The 26,219-nt window shown below is 46.8% G+C and overlaps 1 protein-coding gene across 1 annotated transcript in view; it reads right to left on the bottom strand.

Moving 5' to 3' along the window:
* Positions 1-2,608: 2,608 nt before the first annotated feature.
* The window catches only part of LOC110259054 (inter-alpha-trypsin inhibitor heavy chain H5-like), a 31,582-nt gene continuing 7,971 nt past the window's right edge, over positions 2,609-26,219 (bottom strand). Inside the window, 9 exon segments of the mRNA XM_021082351.1 lie at positions 2,609-2,744; positions 3,410-3,472; positions 3,766-3,850; positions 6,739-6,792; positions 8,866-8,974; positions 8,977-9,391; positions 11,803-12,109; positions 14,705-14,718; positions 14,720-14,871. Coding sequence (XP_020938010.1) covers positions 2,609-2,744; positions 3,410-3,472; positions 3,766-3,850; positions 6,739-6,792; positions 8,866-8,974; positions 8,977-9,391; positions 11,803-12,109; positions 14,705-14,718; positions 14,720-14,871 — 1,335 coding nt within the window.

Genomic DNA, 26,219 nt, shown 5'->3' with positions numbered 1-26,219 from the left:
ATTCAGCAAATGAGGCTGGTGAAAAATCTTTTTAATCTCCTAAGAGAAGCAAAGGGATCCAACATTTCAGAAAAAGAGGAAGAGGCTCAAACTGTCAAGCCATAGGGCTCAGAGACGCACATCGCTAGCAAGGACATCTGAGATACAGTCTGCTTAACCGGATAAAGACAGAACTGAATTTAATGAGTGAAGCAACTGACCAGGAGGTGAAAAAACAAGGGTTCAAATGCTGACCACTGGCACAAGATGACACCGAAATAAAAGAGAAGGTAGAAGCGGCAGGGTAGTCTGGCCAGGGCAAGAGTTTCAGACTGGAGACTTCTAGGAGGGTCTCTGAAACAAAGAAGGAAGAACCTCTGGGGAATAAAGGTATGGAGAAGCTTGAAAGATAAGAAATCACTGAAGCGGCTGCCTTGAGGGAGTGAGATGAGATGGCATCCAGGGTGGAGCTCAATCCTTACGCCTGGAAGGCCTAGGAGTGAGGATCTATGTATGAGACAGTAAACAAGGGAGCTCCTTCTGCAGTTTTCTCAGCACAGGAGGAGTCGAGTTAATGTGGAGATGGGGGGGGGCGGGGGGGCACATGTTCTAGAAGCTGGAGCAGAACTTAGGATGCCATGCACAGAAACGAAGTGATGCTCTCTTCCATTCCTAGAGCCTGGCTGTGCTGGAGGGTCAGGATGGGTCATCCTCCCGAATGCCCAGCCCCTGCCTCCCAAAATAGTGCACCACTGAGAAGACAGGTGACGTACCTAATATGAATGGATAGAGAACGTCTGGTCCCTTTCATTTGGGGAATGTGCCTCTTTAAATTAGGAGACCCTTAATGACGACTCATTCAGATGGCTCTCTCAGCTGAGAGAGGGGATTGGGAACCAGGGATGGAGACTTGCAAAGGAGCCCAGCTCTTCAACCCTTAACAACTCATTCACGTTAGTGAAGGGAGTTCTGGTTGTGGCCCAGAGGGTTATGAATCTGACTGCAGGGGCTTGGCTTGCTGCAGAGGTGTGGGTTCAATCCTCAGCTGATGTGGTGGGTTAAAGGATCTGGCATTGCCACAGCTATGGCTGGGATTCAGTCCCTGGCCTGGGAGCTTCCATATGCCATGGGTTCAGCAACTAAAATAAATAAATAAATAAAGATAGCAATGATGTAACTTGAAGTGTATGCCTTCCAACACCACCCTCCCTCTCTCTTTTTAGGGCTGAACCCACAGCATGTGGAAGTTCCCAGGCCAGAGGTTGAAATTGGAGCTGCAGCTGCTCACCTACACCATAGCTCGTGGCAACACCAGATCCTTACCCAGTGAACGAGGCCAGGGATTGAACCTGCATCCTCATGGATACCAGTCAGGTTCTTTACCACTGAGCCACAACAGGAATTCCCTCAACCTTCCCACTTTAAAAAATGTTTTGTTTTGTTTTTCTCTGAATAGGAGAATAGGTGATAGGCACCTCACTGGAATGCTTTTCTGTGCTCTGAGATCAGGCAGCCTCAAAAGCCGGGTTACCTGGCCCCGCTCTGCAGCTCCGAGGCCACATCTGAAACACAGCTCCAGCTCCTGGCACTCACACAGCTGGCAGGCCACGTGGCTCCAGGGACGTCTGCCCAACTGGGCCCAGGGTTCATGTTAACAGGAAGGTCATGTTAACAGAGCCTGCCCAGGCCCTGGGCAGCTAGGCCCCCGCTCCTCCTCCTCTGAGCTCAGAGTTAGGGGAGAAGCTGTCAGCATCCTGGTGCTGCTCATGCTGCTCGCTGCCATGAAAACAGGCAGCTGAGTTGAGTCAAAAGTAACACAGCTGCTGGCCCTGGTCTGGTGGGGTCACAGAGTGGAGAGAGATGGAGACTCTGAAACAGGATTGAGCCTCCATCCCACTAACCCAGCTCTGGCTCTGAAGCTCCCGTGGCTGCCAGGCCCACAGAATCACGTGGATGTCCTTCTGCTGTGATAAACAGTTTTCTTCACTTGATTCTTCTCCCAGTGCTACGTCTGCTTCCATATGGCATGAAAATTCTAGGGTCACCACCCACTGGAAGAAACCTTCCATGAATCCAGCACAAAAGCCTTTATTTGATTTAGTGTCACATCAAAATATCTCACTTCTCTGACCCAAATCTGCCTCTCTCTGCTGTTTGGTTCCAACTCCTCCTGCATCCAGCTGCACCCTGACTGCAGGGAGGACCAGGCTTCCTGACTCTCCATGGTCCCCAAAAGACAAAGCCAAGAAAAAGCTGGGGCGGGGGGGGGGGACCCTGAGGCCACCAGCAGCCTCCCTTTCCCTCAATAGTGTGATCGGATTCACAGGCTCCACGGGGGGAAGGGTGGGTGTCCCTGACTTTTAAAGCCCCCCCTTTACCCCTGATTTCAGCTCTTCCCTGATGGAATCTGATATGTCCATGCTCTGGAACCAAAGCCCCTGGCTCATGCTGACTTCCTGGCCTGGCCTGTTTGGGATGTGGGAGGGCCTCTGAGATCTGGAAGCAGTTCCTCACTTCCTGCTGTGCACATGAAGCCTGAGCCCCACAGGTTGGCTCTGTGCAGCCCCTAAATCCCCATCCCAGTTCTGCAAGAGCCTGATTTATCACCTCCTGGGGGACCGTGAGAAAATTAGATCAGAATCAGGACCAAGGCTGGAGATGCAAGTGCAAGATTCATCATTCCACTGGCCGGCTCTGCAGCATCAAGACAGGCCCGTGAAATACACCCATGAGGGCCATCCTGTTTATGAGAAGCACTCAGCTTTCTGGAATAAGTAGGAGAAAAGTCAGGAGGTTTACAAAGCCCAATAGGAAGATACTGTTATCTGGGCTGCAATGTTTCTATTTTGAATCCATTTTTTTTAAATGAAAACAAATGTTCAAAGGGCAAGAGATCACAGCAGAAGAATACCCTCTCCTAAATGACCAAATCGTGTACAACGATTAAATCTATGTGCTATTTGCCTGACCCACATCCTGGGCCTAAGAGGCTCCCCTGAGGTTGGTCACACACCCCAGGGACTCCAGACACCACCCTTGGGTGACAGTAATGACCAGGCCCTGTTTAGGGCTGGTGACAATTGAAGGACACAGAGTCCATGGGAGGCTGGGCAGTGCAGCCAGCGGTTACTGCGGAAACCTGTCCTCTGTGTCCAGCAGTGCAGGACAGGAGATTCCTAAGCATCAGTGTAAGGCAAAGAGCAGGCTGCCCAAACTCAGCCACTTCCACAGAAAAAACAAACCTTCTGGACACCTTCCTTCCACAGAGTCACTTCAGGGTAGGCTGTGAGACAGACAAGCCAGTTGGTACCAGGTAGAGGCTTCTTGCTATTAACTGTGATTTGGTGCCATCATCTGTCTCTATTGAAGATGGGGGAGGGGAGGAAGAGGAGCAAGAAACCCCATTCTTGCATTCATGTCCCCACCCTACCCTTCGCTCATGCAGATGGCGGACCTCCTCTCCCACCAGGGGTGGGACACAGGTGGTGGCCACCTGCCAGGAGACCAGACACCAGCAAGTGACAAGAACCACACCATGGGGTCCCGGATGATGCTTCCCTGTCATGCACCCTAGTGTTAAGGCTGCTGGTGTCAGAGTCTCCAGGGTGTGCCGGGGTGGAAGGTGGTCTCTGAGTCAAAGGAACGGGCTGCCAGGTAGTCCTTGTACTCCCCATCAATAAGGTTGTCAGCATTGTTCCCGGCAAACCAGCAGTCCACCTGCTCTTCCCTGTTGTAGATTTTCTTCTGCTTCCACACCACTGGGACAGACTCAGACCTCCTTCCTACCCTGTGGGGACTGGAGGATTGGTAGGGTTCTTGCCAAGCCCAGCAGCCTCCTCGGTGAGACTGGCCTCCTGGTTCAGGAACTGACCTGAGAGGAGAAAAGAGGCATCAGGTCTAAGTCAAGTGCAAGCAATGCTGTTGAACCAGTGACCTCAGTTCTGGCACCAGGGACCAGGAGATGCACGTGTGATACCCAGATGAAGGGGATTCATGACATCAGGGTGGCGGGGTGGGAGGGTTAATTGATTGTGGTCCTAGGCTGGATTCTCCCAGAGGCACCCATTCCTTTTCCAGTGTCCAGTTTGTGGAAAGTGAGTATGTGAATGCAGGTCCCCCAAGTTCAAATACAAGTGCTACTTTCACCAGACAGCAGCAAACACAGACCACTGAGCTCTGAGAGGGAAGTGGGGCCCAGAAGGAAAGGGCAGCACTGTCTACCCCCTATTCCCTCCAAGCTCATGCTCCTCCATTCCCTGGGGGGGGCCCCTCCAACCACTCCCTCCTTGTTGGGGCACCCAAGAGAAGAGACATGGATGAGAACATGTGCTCCTGTGACTGGAGAACCCCAGGGACTCCAGACACCACCCTTGGGTGACAGTAATGACCAGGCCCTGTTTAGGGCTGGTGACAATTGAAGGACAGTCCATGGGAGGCTGGGCAGTGCAGCCAGTGGTTACTGCGGAAACCTGTCCTCTGTGTACTGCTGACTTTCCTGCTCTCAGATTTTGGACCACAGATAAGCCCACAAAGCTGGGCTGGCCTGCTCTTGCCCATTCATCTCATCTTTTCCTCTGCAGAAGATGGAGAGTTTTGCCTCTTACTGTTCAGACCAAACAGTTCCCAGGAGTCCACATCAATCTCCCTTCCTCCCAAGACTGGAGACCTTATTTCTCTCTGATTTATACACCAAACACAAACACACTTTACGTGTATATGTATGTATTTGCATTTGTATATACTGTGGGGTTTGGGTCAGGAGTTTGGTGTTTTCAAGCTACAAGGCAATTAACATTCTTTTTTTTTTTTTTTTGCCTTTAGGGCTGAATCCACGGCACATGGAGGTTCCCAGGCTAGGAGTCTAATCAGAGCTGCAGCTTCCTGCCTACACCACAGCCACAGCAACATGGGATCCAAGCCGTGTCTGTGACCTACACCACAGCTCAAGGCAATGCCAGATCCTTAACCCACTAAGTGAAGCCAGGGATCAAACCCACAGCCTCATGGTTCCTAGTTGGATTCATTTCTGCTGTGCCACGATGAGAACTCCCCAGTTAATGTTCTTGGTGTATTTGCAGAAAAACCCTTTCTATCCCTAGTATGACTCAAAAGGGCTCTTACAAAAATCTGGTTGATCTCACTGTGAAGTGCCTCAGGCCCACAGTTAATGTCAACTTTCATAAAGAAATACAAGATACTGATCTTTTGTAGGATGAAAAGATGGCACACATTAAAAATTAAAATTTTGGAGTTCCCATTGTGGCTCAGTGGGTTATGAACCTGACAGGTATCCATGAGTATGAGGGTTTGATCCCTGGCCTCAGTACATGGGTTAAGGATCCCACATTGCTGTGGCTATGATGTAGGTTGTCAGCTACAGCTCCAATTCAACCCATAGCATGGGAACTTAACTATGCTGCAGGTGTGGTCCTAATAAGCAGAAAATAAGAAAAGAAAAAGATTAAATTCCTGGTCCATATTTCTGTCACTCTTTGGGTATGAATATGACCAAGTGACAGTTGTCTGAACGTCCTCGTGCTCACACATTATTTCTACTCAAAGCTGCCAAATCCCTTTACAAGGAAAGCTGCTGCTTGCTCCAACACAGAGAGGTGAGGTCTGGAAGTCATTACTCTGTGCAGCTCCCTAGAGGAAAGTGTTCTTGCATTCCAGAAAGCATGTGTGTTCAGAGGAAGGACACACTGCCCATTGGAGACTGTGTTTCCTCTTCCTGGAGCTAATCTAGGTTGGTGCTGGCCATCCAAACAGGTCACCCAGCACACAAGCGGGCGGGCCATAAGAAAGACTTGCAGGGCAGATGTGTATATTTTCAGAATAAAAGCCAGCCCTTGCACTGCTACTCTGTTCAGATTTTTATTATAATCCCAGGAACAGGAACAAGTGCAAGTCTATGGTATTGTTTCTGCTCTTTCCTTCTAAAGCCAAGGATTAAGCAAATAATAAAACAATAATTAAAAACCAAGCAACCCTATGTTTCACATATATGAAACACCAGAAGCTGGAAGCATGCATACTTCAGATCTCTAAAATAAATGTCTTTTGGACTCAATCGTGATGAACATGGGCCTCTGTCCACCCATGCTTTCATCAGAGGTCCTGCCAGCATTTATGTAATGGTTTGATGATGACCCTGGATCTGAGACTGTCTGGTGCTGACAGCTTGTGCTGAATGAAAATGGGCCTTCAATGGAATTAGAGACTCTCATATTGAGTGAAGTAAGTCAGAAAGAGAAAGACAAATACCATATGATATCACTTATATCTGGAATCTAATATACGGCACAGATGAACCTTTCCACAGAAAAGAAATTCATGGACTTGGAAAACAGACTTGTGGTTGCCAAGGGGAATGGGGAAGGAGTGGGAGAAACTGGGAATTTGGGGTTAATAGATGCAAACTATTGCTTTTGGAATGGAAAAGCAATGAGATCCTGCTGTGTAGCACTGGGAACTATGTCTGATCACTTGTGATGGAGCATGACACTGTGAGAAAAATGAATGCATACATGTATGTGTGACTGGGTCACCTTGCTGTGCAGTAGAAAATTGACAGAACACTGTAAATCAGCTATAATGGAAAAAATTATTTAAAAAATCATCATTAAAAAAGAAAAAGAAAACAGGCCTTGACATCTCATTCAATGAGCTGAGGTCCTAACTGGCTTCAGGGGATTCCTGGAGTCTGCTTCACAAACATGTGCACTCTCAAATCATATACCCACACATTCTTTCCTTTACCTGATGTTTTAGAGATTTTAATTCTTGGGTTGTTTGGTTTCTTGAGAGCAGGTCCTAGAGAGGAAGAAAGAGAACCACCACTGTTACTCATTATGGAGGAGGAAGTAAGAGGTACCAAGGGCTGAGGTGAGTCAAATACAGCTTTCGGATACATTTGTGATGATTTTAAAACCTCTCTTTTCAAGGAGGAGCTCAGCCTCACAACACAAAGTGAAGATGTAGCAGGAGGAGGCTTATATATTTCACTCTTTTATAAATTAGCGAATGTTCTTTTTGTCTGTGATTTCTGGGTATATAGTAGGAGGAAATGTTCTATCTTACTTAGGGATAGTGATAGGGGTGAGGGAGAGTAGAGTTGTCTAATGCCGACAGAGTTTCAAGTTTGCAACATGAAAAATTTGGGAGATCTGCTTCACAACAATGTGAATATACTTGGCACTACTGAACCCCTACATTGAAACATAGTTACAGTGGTGAATTTTGTGTTAGACTGTTTTTTGCAAAACAGCACTTTAAACCCTCCCAAATATAGACAAATGTAAAAGAAACAGAGTGATAATCCAGTTCTCTAGCCATGTGCATAATTCATAAAGGAGCAGGCAAAAATAAACATCCAATTAAAGAATAACCCGAAAGGAAATTACGTTCTGCCAGTAAAATGAATATCTTCTTTCAAATTCTGTTTTAACAAGTTTATGCTCCTGTTCACTGATGTGGGTTCCTGGAAAATTAAGATCACAGTATCTCAATGTTTTTAAGGCCCTCTTCTCTGCCTGGTTCCTGGCCAGCAGGACAAGGAAAGAATTAGGTGGACCATGAGAGAGGCACATCTCAGTTTTGACAGCTGCTCTGAGGAGCCTTAAACTGTCACAGACACTTGAAAAAACCCTACAATTAAAATTTTTAAAATATCAGACCTTTAAAAAAGGGGAGGTTGTCCTAAATACTTAACTGACACTTCAGGGAAATCCCCTCCCCCTCTCATCCCTCCCTTTTTCTTTTTTTTTTTTTTTTTGGTCTTTTTTTAGGTCCACACCTATAGCATATGGAAGTTCTCAGACTAGGGGTCAAATTGGAGCTGAAGCTGAGGTCTACACCACAGCCACGGCAACATGGGATCAGAGCCACATCCTCGACCTACGCTGTAGCTTGTAGAATCACCGGATCCTTAACCCACTGGGTGAGGTCAGGGATCAAACCTGAATCCACAAGGATATTAGTAGGTTTCTAAAAAACTGAGCCACAGCGGGAACCTCCAGGAAACCCTACTCTAATGACACTTCTGGGCCATCAATTGGTTGTGCCTCATCTGTGTTCTTGGCCCCCTGGGTCTCCTGTCATTTGAATTTGCTTTTCCCTGATGCTGAGACAAACCCCACTCTTTCTAAAAAGGCAACATGTCATGTTCCACCTCTACATCACAGTCTGACCTTTTCAGTACATTTCTAGTTCCTCACTCTTCATGGCATTCCTCATTGTCTATGGAACATAAAATCAAACATACACATAAAATGACAGAACTCTGAAATACTTGAAAACATAGAAAGGCAGTTAAAAATGAGTATTTGTTCACTTGTCTATTCATCCCCATGCCTCCAATAATGCCTGGCTCATGGCAGGCACTTCATATTGATGATGCATCAATAGACTGACCTCACCTTTTCTAATTTCTCTACAGAGATCCATCGTTTATATCAATACCAACACAGAACATAAGCTCCAACCAGTCTCTGAAAGCTAGGGTCTGCTGGTAGAACACTGTGTATAAAAATTATTATTATTATTATTATTATTATTTTAGGGTCACACTTGAGGCATATGGAGGTTCCTAGGCTAGGGGTCAAATTGGAGCTGCAGCTAAGGCCTACACCACAGCCACAGCAACACGAGATCCAAGGTACATCTGTGACCTATACCATACCCACAGCAACGCTGCATCACCAACCTACTGAGTGAGGCCAGGGATCGAACTTGGCATGGATGCTAGTCAGGTTTGTTACTGCTGAGCCATGATGGGAACTCCCAAGTTTATAAGTTATAATACAATAAAATAAAACAGGTGACCCTGACCTGAAAAGGAGCCAGAGTGGCTGCGTGGGCCCCTACCCCCTGCTACTGTGCTGTTACCTGGCTGCAGGTGGTCACCCCGCAGGCTCTGCATCACTGTTTTGGGCCCCGTGGCTGTTGACATGCTGGCCAGGCCGTAGGTGGCCTCCGGGGTGTGTTCTGTGGTGCCAGCCTCAGCTTCATTAAGGTGAACAGTGAGAGGAAGCGCCGGGCCACTGCCAGGGCCTGTGCCTTCCACCTCAGCGGGTCCCTCTCCTGTTCGTGGTCACTCTGCAGCCAGGAGCTCTGGTTGGGGTCCTCCTGGCTGCCACCTTTGGGCCCGGGGCCCCTGGGGACATCACTCCCCACCCACCAGGGCTCCACAGGGACATCCTTCTTGAGGATGACAAACTTCTTATTGTTGCTGGCTGTGACCTCCATGTTCAACCAGTCCTTTGCCCTGTCCACCAGCTTTCCCACCACAATGATCTCTGAGCCTTTGAAGTAATTGGGGAACATGGTCCTGGTGACTTGTTCCACCATGTTGGGCAGATAATCCATGCAGATGTCCAAGAGGAGATGGGTCCTGATCTCGTTGTAGAACCTGGAGAGGAGGAAGCAGGAGGGGGTCAGGCCTGCCCACTGCAGGCAGCACAGTCCCGGAGGAAGTCTGGGGCCGTCGGGGCAGGTCTGATCTCAGAGGCAACCATGTCCAACTTTCTAGCCAGCATACATTTGTTTTTCTTCTCTTTTTTTTTCTTTTTCTTTTCTTTTATTTCTTTTTAGGGCTGCACCTACAGCACATGGAAGTTCCCAGGCTATGGGTTGAATCAGAGCTGTAGCTGCTGGCCTATGCCACAGCCACAGCAACAAGGGATCTGAACCGTGTCTATGACCTACACCCCAACTCATGGCGATGCCGGATCCTTAACCCACTGAGCGAGGCCAGGGATTGAACCTGCGTCCTCATGGATGCTAGTCAGATTTGTTACTGCTGAGTCATGATGGGAACTCCCAGCAGACCATTTCTGACAGTAGGCTGTGCAGTAGTGGCTTGAAAAGCGCTGCTGACGGGGAACTCACTGTCTCTCAAGTTTCCCCACCTCTCATCAGTGGCTCTGGGGAAGAGGAGGAATCTTCTTGCCATGAATCACAATCTTCCTTCCTGCAATTTCCACCCACTGGTCTCAATTTTGCTCCTGGAGCAGCCCAGCATGAAGGCATATAATCCACTCAGCACTTAGATGCTTGAAAACACTGGTGTTTAGAAGTTTCCAGACACTGCTGTGTGGCCCTGACAGTCTTCTTTCACAGAACCTGCTAAATATCCCCCATATGATACAACTTCAAGAACCGCTAACTCCTCCCACTCTTTGTTCCCAGAGCCTCTTAAAATGTTTTTCTTAGAACCAAACACACCTTCCAGACAGGCTCTAAGTGGCCTGTTATACTTGACTAGTCTGACCCTGATACTGACACTGTGCTTTTGGCCATAGGGCATCTGCTTATTTTAGCTTTTCTCCTAGTTACGTCACATGGAGAGAGTTATAGTCTCTTCCCAAGATCTGGAGGGCATAGGCTGTGGAGTTAGACTTCGATCTCAACCCCTTACTTACTGTGTGTCTTATACATGGGACTTGACCTCTCTGAACTTCAGTTTCTTCCTCTATAACACTGTCCAGTTGAACCGACGCTCCCCATCTTTCACAATAATTGAGTTTTCATCAGGCACAGGCCCATCTAACACATAGGACACCTTCCAGCCTCCACTGTGGCCAATAATGAGAAGCAATGCAACAGCTGTGATGCTTGTGTAAATTAATGTGGCATGCTTCCTTTTCTTTTTCTTTCCCTCTTTTGGGGCTGGACCACTGAAGCGATGGTGACCTGATGGTGACCTAATTTCAGCCTTGCAGAGAGTGGTGAGCCCCAAGGGGTGCAGGGCAATAAACAGGAAGGAACCTGAGACTCTGAATGGTGTCATGGGGCAGAAGAGGACCTGTCCAGACCACACAGGGAGAGTCACCTGCGTGGCCCCTGGGCCTTTGCCCTCATGCACCTGCTCCCAGGACTCGAGTGAGGGTCCCCGGAGAGAACAGCTGCAGATGTGCCTGGCTCCTGTAAGTTCCCTGTGAACGGTGGGTCCTGACAGTGTGTCTGTGATACAGCAGTGGGTGGACACAGTGGATCTGTGTCCAGGTCACTGCTTTGTCTATGAACACAGTATTTGAAAATGAAGGAAGCAAATTTGTGTTTCTATTTAAATCTTTGACAAAAACCAAAAAGTAAAAACAAATAACAAACAAAAAAAAAGGAGTTCCCATCGTGGCTCAGTGGTTAATGAATCCAACTAAAAACCATGAGGTCGTGGGTTTGATCTTGGGCATCACTCAGTGGGTTAAGGTCCTGGCGTTGCCATGAGCTGTGGTGCAGGTCGCAGATGCAGCTCAGATCCCAAGTTGCTGTGGCTGTGGTGTAGGCCTAATTCGACCCCTAGCCTGGAAACCTCCATATGCCATGGGTGTTGCCCCAGAAAAGAGAAAAAGACAAAAAAAAATCTTTGCCAAAAATGGTGGAGGAAAATTGTGAGTAGTTCCTGACCAAGGACGAATCCGATCTGCACACCTGCCCTGGAGACTTCCAGTTAGGGTCATGGGGTTTCTCTCTTTTCTTATTGGCTGCATCGGGTTAAGGACGCAGGCATTGTCACTGCTTTCAATCCCCCAGCCCAGGAACTTCTACACGTCAAGGATGCAGTCAAAACAAAAAAAATTCCTTCATCATACCACAGCCCTCATTTTATAGGTGGGGAGACCGAGGCAAAGACAATCTTAAAGCCTCAAGTCACAGGACAGGAACTGATACGAACCCAAACCTGCCTCATTTCAGGACCCACTGTGACATCTCCTGCGGAGGGAGCGGTGATCAGACGCGGGTTCAGGTGCAGCAGGGCCACCTCCTGTCCCAGCCTCCCGCTGAGTCCCACCCTCCCTGTGTGAGGGGACCCGGGTGGATCTGATGAGCTGGGCGCTGGCATCCTCATCCTCATGGACACACCACGTGAACCCGCAGTTCTCCAGGGACAGCTCCTCCAGCAGCCTGAAGTCCACGTCATCCCTGATGCCCACAGTGAAGATGCAGACACGGCCCCTGGCGGCCTCTAGGGTGTTGTCCAGGATCTCGAGGGTGTGGGTCTCATTCACAGTGGGCTTCCCATCTGTCAGGAAGATGGCCAGGGACACGATGCAGTCCTCGAAGTTGTGGTGGGCCACATAGTCGTTGAGCAGCATGATGTCCCTCTGCAGGGCCCTGTTGATGTCTGTGCCTGTGGGACATGAAACAGCACACTTAAGCCTCCTTTACCTGGTCACACTGTCATGGCTCCCTCATGGGCATCTGCAGGAGAGACATGTGCACTCTGCTGTGAGGCCAGGTCCATGGCCTGCCTAGGATCCTGACCTGACCGGTGTCTGCTGGATGAACAGGAAAGGCACCAAGCCCTACCACCCTCACCCAGGCATCTCGTGGCACCTAGGTGTAGAAGCCTGCCCTCCCTTAGCCTCAAGAGTTTCTACATCCTTCTCAGAGAAGGGCTTGGAAAGGGACAGAAGGGTGTTGGGTGGAAGGATCTGGAGGAAGAGGGCATCACAGAGGGAGGATTTCCCAGCGTGGCTCAGCTGTAGCAAACAGGACTAGTATCCATGAGGATGCAGGTTCCATCCTTGGAGGGTTAAGGATCCAGCATTGCCATGAGCTGTGGAGCAGGTTGCAGACACGGCTCAGATCCCTAGTGGCTGTGGCTGTGGTGTAGGCAGGCAGCTGTAGCTCCAAGTCTATCCCTAGCTTGGAAACTTCCATATGCTGTAGGTATGGCCCTAAAAAGACAAGAAAGAATGGGGGGTGGGAAAGAAAGAAAGAAAGAAAGAAAGAAAGAAAGAAAGAAAGAAAGAAAGAAAGAAAGAAAGAAAGAAAGAAAGGAAGGAAGGAAGGAAGGAAGGAAGGAAGGAAGGAAGGAAGGAAGGAAGGAAAGGAAGAAAGGAAGAAAGAAGGAAGAGAAAGAAAGGGAAGTTCCCTTTGTGGTTCAGCAGTTAAAGAACTCGACTAGGATCCATAAGGATGTGGGTTCAATTCCTTTGATGCTAAAGTTCTCACTCCACTTTAAAGCCACGCAGAGCCCAGGCAAAGGTGGTACTTAGCTTTTCTAACACTGGACACCAAAGCACAGCAGGGCTTGGCACTCAGCCTCTGCTATGCTGTGGCATCTCCTGCACACTTCGCAATGTTCAGGTCCTATCCCTAGGGAGAGTGCCACAGAGTCACCACAACCATCTCACTGAGAGCTCTCCCCCGACTGGAGTCATCACAGGACCCCAGTGCACCAACTGTAGGGACCACTTGAGTAAAGATGGCCATAGCTGATGCTCACAGAATTTGCTTAAGTCAATGGTCATTCTAAGCACTTGAAATACTTTGGCACCTTTCACCCTAATAACAGGTCCTTCATGACCCTCATCTTACAGATGAAGGAACTGAGGCACAGAGAGGTTAAATGACTCAGTTAGTGGAGCTGGATTCAAATCAAGACTGTCTGCCTTCAGAATCTCTACTCATCTCCTGAGGTGACACTTCCTTGAGGGGAACAGATTAATTTTCTGTTCACCTGCAGAGGCTAGGGCAGTGAAGTCCCAAGACAAAATAAAAGAAACCAGTAAGGTTTCCAAAGTTTAGATTCCAAAAGTATGTCATGCACAATGACTGTTTTCCGAAGCTTTATTCCCCCCCAATACCCAGAGTATTCTAATGGTAAGCAGTGCCATTAATATCAGTTCTATTTAATGCATATTTGAATACACACTGCCTGTCAGGAGCTACACCCAGAACCAGGAGCGTGAAAGATTAAAGAGTGTCTTCCCTTGACTGGACTGTCTTGTCAAAGTCCCGTCCTTGATCATCATGGTAACACTCAATCTAATCTCTTATTTCTCCTCCAGTAAAACAATCCTAGGTCACACTGCTGTGCCAACTACTAGGAAATCCTATGGTAAATCAAAATTCCATCACAACAAGATCAAGTTCCATCAAAGTTCATTTGGGGAACCAGAGCTCAGTCTTGGACGGGAACAAGCAAATATACGAGAAATGGCAGGTGGAAGAAGACAGAGCTGGATGTCTTCTGTTTCCAGGTAGCCAAAGCAGAACTACCTGAGATGCCCAGGAGATGGCACCTCTACCACGGGCCTCAAAGAGAGATGGTTCAGGTCCAATAAACGCTCCAATACGGGAGCACCTGTCCTGGCCCCCATCCTAGTGACAACAGCAAGGGTCAGACCCAGGTCCTGGGCTGAAGAAGCTTATATTGAGCACGGCTGGGTAGCACACGGCTCTGACTCTCCAGATGTCCTAAAGGTCTTGACGGCCTTTTCCATCATCCACGTTTGTACCCAGGCAGCACCCTAGCCCAGGGTGCCAAGACTCTGAGCCCTTTGTACCCATAGCATCTCCCAGGCCATCTGGGGTCCCACTCTGCTCAGGCTGCCCTAGTTCCTCCCAGAGGACCCACGGCTGATCCCACCGCCAACCTCGGCTGCGTAAGGAGTCAGATTCAAACACACAAAACACTGAGTCATCCACTCGGCTTTCATGCCCCAACGCCAGGAACAAGGGACAAAAACAGCTTCTTTGTTTGGGATCCATAAGATAAACTAGGAAAGGCTCCAAAACCTATCGGTGTTCCCCCAAACCTACCTGACCATCTTACTTCGGGGCCTGGAAGAGCAGAAAGAGAAGCTTCTGGAAAAAGCCCTCTGCTGTTATCTCCTTTCCTGTGACCAGCATCAGATTTCCAATCCTCATCTCTGGGCAGAAAATTAGCTACTCACGTATCCACGCAGCTTTTGGGCCAAGCAGGGCGGCCACTCACCTCCGGAGGGTGATGTGGTGAATGTGGACCTTGCTGTCTTTGACGTTGTTGGGAGTGACAGACACCAAATGGTCCTTCCACATTTTGATATGGTTGGAAAATCCAATTATAATGAAATGATCCTGGGGTCTGAGGTCATGCAGCATCGTGAAAAGGGCATCCTTGGTCTAGGCAAACACAAAGGCAAAACCAGTCACATCTGCTGCATTTGCCTGCACGTCCCCTGGCTTGGAGACACCAGGAACAGTCCCAGGGCCAGTTAAGTACCTGCTACATATAGGGACTTGGATAAACATCAAAAACCTCTGTCACCCAGCTGGGAAAAAAATGGCATTAATTTGCTCCAATTTTATGCAAGACACAAATGGCATTTCAGATGTGAAATGTCACATCTGCTGGAACCACAGTGCATCGGCCTCTGAACCTCCTCCACCATCTATTCCCTTGTTCTGGAATATTCTTCCCCACTGCCTTGTGCCCACGTTTCACCCGATAAACCCCTAGATAGTCTTGAAAACCCAGCTATCATGCTATATTTTCCACTGGAAACATTACTGACTCCTCCAAAGAGCAGATCTTCTCTCCTTGAGGCCAACACCATCCTCTATGTGCTTCTAAGGGAACGTGCCAACTGCCATCATGACTATGGTCTGCTTTGTGCCTTTTTCTCTTGCTCTAGGACAAGCTCTTTGGAGGCAGGCTGCATCTCTTTTCTTATGGCCCATAGCTGAGTCCTGGGCTTACTCCCCACTTCTCCGTCTTCTTGAGCTAGTACACTGCTCTCTCCCTCATGGTGCCGATGGAGAGAAAGCAATTATGTATTTGTGTGTTTACTTGTTGGTCCGACTCCAGTCCACGCCTCTGGGCTAGAAGATTTTTCTGTTCCATCACTTTGATGGCACACCCAGCTATGCCTGGCCATGGCAGATTCTTGGACACATGTTTCCTGAATAAATGAAATGGGGAAAAAACTGTCCCTCTGTGACTAGACTCCTCTGAACAGCTGTTCCTATGCTCCTTCCCCACCCTCACAACATGACAGCTGACACCCTGGGGGCTGCCAGTAAAGATCTATTGAATGAGGAAGTGGGGTTGGGGGGATTCTATAGAGTGAATTGAAAGGATTCAAGTGAGACACGGCCCCCATCCCTGAGAAGTGAAGACAGAGAACACTGAAGGGTGTGTGTGCAGGAAACGCAGAGCCAACTGATGGATGGCATCAGCATGAAAATGAATAGAACCACTCACTACAATACACAGATGTGGGTGGAGGGCCCTGAGTGCTGATGCTGTCATTTGCCAGGAAGCTGGCTCCAGCCTGGCCCCCACCCCTCCTTCCACTCAGAGCAAGCACCACCCCAGCATGAGCACCACCTCAGTGTGAGCAAGGATGGCTTAGCATCATTCTCAGTCTGGGGTCTAGACTTCTGGAAAGTCTGAAGGTCCACACCTGGGAAGGGCCCAACAGGAACACAACAAGCAGGCACTTGGAGCTGTTCCTGCCAGTGGAGCTCAGGCACCCAGGGTGTGGGCTGGGACACAGGGCCACTCAGAAGCCTTCTAGGATCCTTAAATGGTGTGCCACAGCCCTCCACAGGTACTGACCTGGCTCCTCTGCTGATATTTTCCCATTGGGATGGGTGCTCTGCTCTGGGAATAGTTGTTCAGGTTCCCCCCTTCCTCCCCTGAGCTAAGCAGCAACAGGTTTCTTATGACTGTGTGAGGCCGCAGCTGTAACTTATCTTCACATGCACTGGGGAGAGCAGATCCGTGGGCTCCTAGTGGCCCCTTTCCTGTTTACTTACGACCTCTGGATGGTCCCCAGGTCCTCCTCCCAAGGGGCCCGGGCAGAAGCCACCACCGTTAACCCTTTCTGAGCTCTGGCCCTCTCCTTAAATCAGCACATGGCCTTGGTATCTCTGAGTTCTGGAGAAGGTTTGGGCAGGAGGAAGGCCAATGTCCAGAGAGAAGAGTGAGTTCGAGGGGCTGAAGTTGCTATTTCTGCACCTGTGTTTATATGCTGAAGATGAACAGAAACTGGGTTGGATTTTTCCCAAGAGCATGGCCTGGAGAACAGTGTAAGCACATTCTAGAAATCAGATGCAGCCCCAGAAAGGCAGAGAATGTATATTCAAGCTGGTCTGAAGGCTGAAACTACACTGAAGGCATTGCTTGGTTGGATCCACCCCCTGGGGATCCCAGGAGGGCATCTGGCAAACACTGGTCCCTACACAAAACCCAAAGGACTCCTTGTGACATTCAAGGTTGTTTGGTCTGAAGGAAGATACGAAAGTTACACAAGCACCATGAACAGAGGAAAATGAGATATACATACACATATATACGTATACACACACACACACACACACACATATTTTTTAATCTTTTTAGGGTCGTATCTGAGACATATGGCAGTTCCCAGGCTAGGGGTCAATTTGGAGCTGCAGGTGCCAGACTATACCACAGCCACAGCAATGAGGGATCTGAGCTATGTCTGTGGTCTACACTGCAGCTCAAGGTAACACCAGATCCTTAACCCACCGAGTGAGGCCAGAGATTGAACCTGCGTCCTCATGGATACTAGTTGGGTTCATTACTGCTGAGCCACAATGGGAGCTCCATGGATAGATTTCATATCATGCAGTTGGTAAAGAAGTACCAGAAGGAGCATTTAGATAACATTCCTTTTAATCCGAGCCATGCAGGACCCCAAAGTACAGGAATGACCCCCTGCTTGAAACCCTTCCATGGGGGGACTTTTCCTCTTACAGGACTTCCCTGGGCTTGATAGGTGTGGGGGAGTATTTCCTTTGAAAACAGTGTCTTAGAAGTTGATTCCAGCTCTGCTCTGAGTTTATTCTTAAGTCTTTTAAACTCTGTCCATTTAAATTCTTTCAGGAACAAGGTGAATTAAATAAAGATAAGTTCTGTTTCAGATTCTCTGCTCATCCTGTGTGCTTGGCCATGGTCCTCCTGTCTCAGTGGGTCTCCAGGGAAGGGAACTATGTGGTCCCCCTGCTGGTGTCTGCAGGAAGGGACAGGGCTGGGCCCTGGGGGTCCTTTTCATGTCTCACCCATGCTACCCCGTTAGGGCTGCTCCCAGGGAAGGGGGTGTCCTGGGACAGCTCTATACTGCACACTTTGGACCCCTTCATTAAGCCGTCCCAGTTTCAAGGGTGCAAGGTCCCTTCCCTTCCCTGTAAATCTGAGCCTGAGCAACTGCGGGCTCTTGGCACAGCTCTCAAGGGTGAGAATTCTCCTCTGCTACCTGCCACATCTGGAACCACAACGAGATGTTCCCCAAGCAGAGAAGCATGTTGTAATAAGCCCCTCAGAGTGAGCAGTCAGTGGGACCTGGGGAAAACCCAGCTGCCTGCCTGTTCCTTGTTTCCACCCCATCAGAGAAGCCACTGATGCAGCTTCTGTTTGCACTGAACTGTGCTCACCAGGAATGAACTCTGACTCAAAAGCCTTTTGTACTGCAGGCCCTGGGTTGTTACAGGCAAGTCCATGACATCATAGAGGAAATGCAAGTTCAAGGGTATCCGACACTAGCCATGCTGTGCTCTTAGCAGAATGGTCCTGTTGTTCCCTAAACAGTCCTATCGCTTGCCTTGTTCTAGGATTCTCGCTGAAGATGACAGGCTCCCCTTCCTTGGCCCACCCAGTCCTTGTGAATGAAACCAAGAGAAAATCATCTAGGATTCTTGCCATTGGAAACAAAAGAAATCTAAGATCTTCCAGAAGTCCACTCTGAGCCAGGAAAGAGAATCATGATCAGCAGATACATACCCAGAAAATATCCCTAAGTTTCTGAGAGATAATATTGGTGAAGGGATTACACCTAAAGGAACTGGTCACAGGTGGGCAGAGATAACAAACACAGGTGGGGACCAGTGGAAAGTGAATCCAGAAGGTGCTCCTGTGAGCTGCAGTCTCTCCTGCTGCCAGCAGGGGGACCTTCTTGCCCAAGACGATGGAGTCTGGCACTGCAGTCCTTCCATGTGAAGGGGCAGATGAGATCAAAAATAGTCTGTGAACCCATCAAAGCTTGTGACATCACATCCCCATTGCAAGCTGAAACTACCTGTCTCAGCCGGCAACGAGGGAGATGGAGATGTCCACCCTTCCAGCATCTGCTCAGGCCTCCATCCCAAGCCACCCAGGAATCCCGGTCACGGCTAAGACCAGAGCAGATGCTGCCAGTCCCTGGACATCAACTACACTTAGTGCGAGTATTCCAAGATCACGGCATTTCAAGATCACAAAAAGTGTATTCTGTAAAAGGCAGCACAACCTTATATGTACACACTCCAAGCCTCTGGAGTGTTTGAAGGAAAGCATTCTGAAACTGTATTATGATGACCCACCAAGCAATCAGTTAAAAAAAACAAAAACAAACAAAAACCCAACATACCCAACTTCAGGATCAAGGCAATAAACAGAAAGACCATTTATGCTTAATATATTCATGCCTATATCATTGCTACACTTTCCAAAAAGTCGAGCGAGTGGTTTCAGAGAAGAATCCAAGACATTCAAAAATGTTCCCACACTGATGACAGTATATAAGCCCACGTCAAGAGGCTATGTCACATCATAACAGAAAACAGTGATAACACAAAGCCTGGTCCCCTCTGCCGCCTCCCTGCCATAAATATCTCCTGAAATGAACCCATTATACAATTCATACTAAAAGTAAAAAAAAATTTCAGCTGTAATATAAGAAACATAAAGCATCAAAAATCCATCTCTGTCAAGTCTGAGGACTCTTGGTGAAAGAAACACTATTTTTCACCTGGCCAAAGTGTTATTTTTAAAGAAAGAACAAAAACTAAGAAGCTTTTTTCATATAGTTGGAAAATTGGGGCTAGAAGTCACTGTATTTTCCATTATTTCAAAACAGTTTAGTAAATGCTAAATATTCACTTGAAATTTCATGAAGAAGGAAATGGAAAAAACAGTATTTCTTTGGTCTCTACATTTTAATGGCCACACAATTATAAAGATCATATTTCTGAAATTAAATGGAATCATAAAGCTCCCATATTAAAAAACATATTACTACGTTAAGCTGTTATAATTTCATTTACTGTTTCATTTCTAATTTCAAATGCTCTTTCAAAGCAGTACTGTGCTAGATTATATCGCAACTCTGGTTCCCATCACCTATTTTTTTTCTTGTCTTTTTTGTCTTTTTAAGGGCCGTGCCTGTGGCATATGGAGATTCCCAGGCTAGGGGTCTAATTGGAGCTGTAGCCACCGGCCTACACCACAGCCAGCATATCTCGGGATCCGAGCTGAGTCTTCAACCTACACCACAGTTCATGGCAAAGCTGGATCCTTAACCTACTGAGTGAGGCAAGAGATCGAACCTGAAACTTCATGATTCCTGAGCCACAATGGAACTCCCCCATTACCTATTCACTAACATGTTTACCCAATCAACATATAATAAATAATTATATGTCAACATATACTTAACAAAACATTAAATGGTTATTCCTTCATAACAAGAGAAAAGCCATGTTTTAGTAAAAATTCAGATCTAAATGACAGTATTAGAGTTCTCGCTGTGATGCAACAGAAGTGAATCTAATATTTGTGAGGATGCAGGTTTGATCCCTGGCCTTGTTCAGTATGTCAGGGATCCAGCATTTCCGTGAGCTGCAGTGTAGGTCACAGATGAGGCTTGGATCTGGCATTGCTGTGACTGTGGTGTATACCAGCAGCTGTAGCTCTGATCGGACCCCTAGCCTGGGAACGTCCATATGCCATGGATGCAGGCCTAAAAAGCAAAAAATAATAAAATAAAATAAAACAAAATAGAATAAAATAAAATAAAATAAAATAAAATAAAATAAAATAAAATAATAAATCCCAGCATTACTTCAGGACTGCTTCTGAAGAGTGAACAACTCTTTTGTTAACAATTAATAATTTAGTTAACAACTAAATTCTGGCTATATAAAAAAGTCTGAAAAGGTTTAGATGTTAGAGCATCTTTTGCAATATAAACATAACTCTATTTCATTTGTCTTGTGTTTGGACAACAATAATTCTAACTTGAGAAGCAAACTATCTCTAATAGTAATGCTGTGGATAATGTTAAGATTCATCATCTAATGTTTTGACTTTGCTTTGACAAATATATCAAATATTTACCCAATATGTCATTGCACATTTTTCTAAAGAGCTCTTGGCCAATAGCATTTCTTTGATTCTTTATGATGTATTAAGCACATCTATTTTTCGTGCTTGATGTAGAAATAACTCAAGACTCAAAAGAGATGATTTTTTCATTCCTCTTCATGTAAAAGGTTGGTATTTATCAGGATTTGCTTACATGACTGATCCCAGATATCTCACTCTGGCCAAGAACACAGCCTCAGCACCCCTACTTGTCAGCTCCAGGTGGTGATCCACAGGGATGTCTTCCTGCTCCAACAGGAAGTAAATAAGAGGATGCTGACCAGGAAAAGTTCACTGAAGTTTACAGATCTTTGTAACTGACATCCTTCACCCGTGTTGTGACACACCTACTGACCAATAGGGCTGAGTTCTTTGTCCCAAGTGCTGGTGTAGATTCTGAAATTTGCAGCATCCATGTCTGGATTCTGGAACCCTGCCAGAATCTATAGATTGTATAGATTTTGTGGAGTGACTTACTCTGACTGCACATTCAACCTTCCCTTATATATGTGTTTCATGATTCCCGTGTCCCTGGCATAGGTCCACCTGGGCAGCTCACTTTAAACACCCAGGCACGTGCCTCGACAAACATCAAGAGCAGAAGAGAAAGATGCGGAGAGGCTGCGAAAAAGCCATGGCAAGTGTGAAGCAGTGGGACAGTCATGCAAGAAGTACACACAGCATGTCAGCATGTGCAGACCGTTTCCACAAGAAAAAAGAGCAAGGGGAGCCACCCTCCACCAGGAAGGACCCCTGGGTCTGTCACCTCTAAGTTCCCCTCCACTCTGAGAATCTGTTGCTTCCTTTGCTTCCTTACCAGCTCAGCTGTGCGATCTAAAGGATTTGTTACATAAAGCTTTCTCCAAAAGTTCCTATCGGGATGGTTTTCAAGTTATCTAGTCCAAAATAACACAGAACCCCATGGTTCCACCACCATGCACTCTCATGTCATTCTCATCATGTTTTTCCCCAACCAAGAATTCACTCCCCCTTTCCTGTCAAGAACACTGCATATTCCATCGTCAAGGATGAGTTCCCATGTCACCTCCATCACTTATCTTTTGTCCACTACCACAAGCTCTTTTCTTCCATAAAATTCTTTCCACTATCAATGTGGCATGTTGGACTTGACTCTTCCAAATATGATTCTTCCATATTTCTTCTCTACAGCCAAATTTTCTAAGGTCTTTCATTACAGTGACTTAAATTTTTTAATTGAAGTATACCTAATGTATCATATATAAATTATAAGTATACAATATAGAGATTCACAATTTTTAAATATTATGAAATATTGGCTATATTCCCTGTGTTATGTGATATATCCTTGTGGCTTATCTTATATCCAATAGCAGTTACCCTTTAATCCCCTCCCCTTCTTTGCCCTCCCTCCTTCCCTCCCCCAGCTGGTAACCACTATGTTGTCCTCTGTACCTGTGAGCCTGCTTCTTGTTACAGTCACTGCTTTGTTGTACTGCTTTTGTTGCTTTTGTAAAAAGATCATATGGTGTTTGTATTTCTCTGATGCTTTTCTTATACATACTTTTTTCTCTTGCTTCTGTATTATGCACGTATTCTCTCTCTCTTCCCCCTTCTCCTTCCACCCACTGAATTAACTTCTGAAAGATTCACTCAATTATTCCCTCCTCTGAGATGCATTTGTTATCTGTCCACACAACTGAAAAGAGCTGACTGGCACCTCCATCATGCCAGGACAGGACTCCACGTGTATCTGTATCACAGTGAGTCCTTTGCACACAACTTTCCATATGACTTTTCTTCTCAACCTCTTGGGAGAAAAAGGCTCTGTCTTATTTATCTTTGTATCCTCTATACCTAGTGCCTCTCCTATAGCACAATATGTCTTTCTTTCTTGGAGAATCTGAAGTCTAGACTGAAAGCCAGGATGGGATCTGGAGGGACAGTGGTGTCCTAAACCAGAGAAGGAGGTTGCTGAGACATCAGGCATGGGCAGCTCTTGGGAACTGCACCTGCTGCAGCATCATTCAGGTACAACCAGGAATAACAAAGCTTTCTGACATGCTGACAAGTGTGTCCACATTGGTTACCTTAGTTAATCCTCATTGACTTAGGAGTTTATCTTGTTGTTAATTGTAGCTTAAGATTCCTATTGAAACCTTTGCAAAGAAAGTCTGCTGATCACCATCCTCACTGGAGAGGCTTAAGGGCAAGATCTGGATGCCAGGAAGGGAAAGCTGGGCTTTGCGTTATGCCAGGACCATGCTTTCAGATACCAACAACAAGCCTGCACTCTGAAATAATAAAAATGATGATGACAACGATGATGATGATGTGGGCCTACCCAAAGCTCTGCATTGCTCATTTTTCCTTCCAACTACAGCCACATACTACCTTTGTTCAGAGCTTCTCAAAACTTTCTATTTTTTTTTCTTTTTTTGCTATTTCTTTGGGCTGCTCCCACAGCATATGGAGGTTGCCAGGCTAGGGGTTGAATCGGAGCTGTAGCCACTGGCCTACGCCAGATCCACAGCAACGTGGGATCCAAACCGCATCTGCAACCTACACCACAGCTCACGGCAACGCCGGATCGTTAACCCACTGAGCAAGGGCAGGAACTGAACCTGCAACCTCATGGTTCCTAGTCAGATTCGTTAACCACTGCGCCACGATGGGAACTCCTTATAGATAATTTTTTTTTGTCTTTTTGCCATTTCTTGGGCTGCTCCCGCGGCATATGGAGATTCCCAGGCTAGGGGTCGAATCGGAGCTGTAGCTGCCAACCTATTCCAGAGCCACAGCAACACGCCATTTGCAAAGTGGATGAAATAATACTACCCACACAGGTTGCTATCATGCCATGTCCATAGCAATCAATTATTAAAACTATATTTATTAGATACTATAACGTTTTGGAGAAGTTCCCATTGTGGCTCAGCAGTTAATGAATCCAACTAGTATACATCCATGAGGATATAGGTTCAATCCCCAGCCTGGCTCAGTGGGCTAAGGATCCAGTGTTGCTGTGAGCTGTGGTGTAGGTCAGAGATGCAGCTTGAATTCTGAATTGCTGTGGTTGACCATGAAGAGGATCTGGATAAATCCATGAAAAAACCCTAGTATTGGATTATCTGTAGTAATTGCCCTCACACTATGTGACCATCATGAATTGGCAGCTATGTGGCCCGCTAGTGGGAGTGATATGGGTGGGAGGCTTTCTTCATGGATTTATCCAGGCCCTCTTCATAATTAGATTACCCTTTTGCAGTCCTAACATCATAGGTCATTTTTTTTTTTTAGTCTTTTTGCCATTTCCTGGGCTGTTCCCTCAACATATGGAGATTCCCAAGCTAGGGGTTGAATAGGAGCTGTAGCCAACAGCCTATGCCAGAGCCACAGAAATGCAGGATCCAAGCTGTGTCTGCAACTACACCACAGCTCACAGCAATGCCAGATCCTTAACCCACCAAGCAAGGCCAGGGATCGAACCCACAACCTCATGGTTCCTAGTTGGATTTGTTAACCACTGACCCACGATGGGAAATCCAAGAACCAGAAAATTTTGAGAAATATAAAGAAATAAACTTAGTTAAGGCAAAATATTAAAATAAATCTCATGATGGCTTAAGGACAGTTGCTAAAAGGCATCCAAGTACAGCACTTACCAAATCATTGAAGTCTTTTGAATCCTAGTTGAGTGCAGTCTTCATCAAAGTAGAAATAGTTTTCACTCAGCTTCTTAGAAGTTACATTATAGCTGTAACCTTACCCTTCGGTGATGGATTCAGGGTATGAGCCCTCTGAGCAGCTACCACAAAGCACAGATGTGCATCATTCTAGTTGAGCCCTTGAGGCTGATTCTCCTTTGACAGAGGTGTTAATCCCTAATGCAGTGAATTTCCATCCACCTACTTTAACAATAGGGTGTTCCCAGGGGGAAGACCATCACTGGGTCAGATAGACATGCAGAAATATAGATTACAGTATCAACCATTTACATTGTTTCCTGCACTATTATCTGTATCTTGATTACAGAATAGCCACAAGCTATCACCCAACAAAGTCATATGCTACTTAACATGCAGTGCTTTGTCTGCTTCCTGCTGGAAAATTTATCTTTAAAGCTGAAGTAGTTTAGGAGATGGGATTAAGATGGCGAGAATAGAAGGACTGGAGCTCAACTTCTCTCCTAAAAACAACAAAATTTACAACCAGATGCTGAGCGATCTTCAACCAAATAGACTGGAAACTTTCAAAAAGGTATCGTACTCCAGAAGACAAAGAGGAGGCCATATCAAGAGGTAGGAGGGGTGATTACATGATATAAACAACCTCATACCTCCTAGTTGGAAGCTCCACAGACTATAAAGTAACTGTATCACAGAGACTCATCTATGCAAGTGAGAGTTCTGAGCCCCACATCAAACTGCCACGTGTGGGGATCTGGTACTGGGAGAAAGAGCCCCTGGGGCATCTGGCATTGAAGGTCAGTGGGGCTTGTACACAGGAGCTCCATAGGACTGGGGGAAATGGAGATCCCATTCTTAAAAGGTGCACACAGACTTTCACTTGCACTGGGTCCCAGGGCAAAACAAAGTCTCTGTAGGAATCTGGGTCAAACCTGACTGCAGTTCTTGGCAGACATCCTGGGAAAACAGGGGTGAATGTGGCTTGTTGTAGGGGAAGGTCACTGGAAGCAAAGCTCCTAGAAATATTCAGCAATGTGCCTTTCTCTGGAAGTGGCCATTTTGCAAAAATCTGGCCCCACCCATCAGTCATCTCTGAGGAGCCACAGGCCAAACAACAATTCAGGTGGGATTGCAGCCACACCCATCAGTAAAGAGGCTGTCTAAAGACCACCCAGGCACAACGCCAACCCAAATCTCACCCAGAGACAAAGCCCCAACCACCAGAGGATAGGAATCAGCTCCACCAACCAGTGGGCAGGTATCAGTCCTTCCCATCAGGAAGCCTACAGCAAGTCCCCCTCCCAACCTCACCACAAGGGGGGCAGATGCCAAAAGTAAGAGAGCCTACAACTCTATTATCTGTCAAAAGGTCACCACACCAAAAACCTCTAAAAATGAAAAGACAGAGAACTATTACTCAAATGAGGGAGAAAGAAAAACCCCAGAATAACAGCTAAGTGAAAGGAGATTCTCAGCTTCCAGGAAAAAGACTTAAGACTGTTGATGCTGAAGATGATGCAAGGCATTGGAAATAAACTGAAGGCAAAGATGGAGAATTTACATGAAACACTGAGAAAAAAGATACAAGATATAAAACTTAAACAAGAAGAGATGCAAAATACAATAACTGAAATAAAAAGTTCACTAGAAGCAGC

The sequence above is a fragment of the Sus scrofa genome, unplaced genomic scaffold (genome assembly GCF_000003025.6).
Source record: "Sus scrofa isolate TJ Tabasco breed Duroc unplaced genomic scaffold, Sscrofa11.1 Contig702, whole genome shotgun sequence".
NCBI lineage: Eukaryota > Metazoa > Chordata > Mammalia > Artiodactyla > Suidae > Sus > Sus scrofa.
Note: the sequence above shows the minus strand (reverse complement) of the source record. Positions and strands in the feature narration are given on the sequence as shown.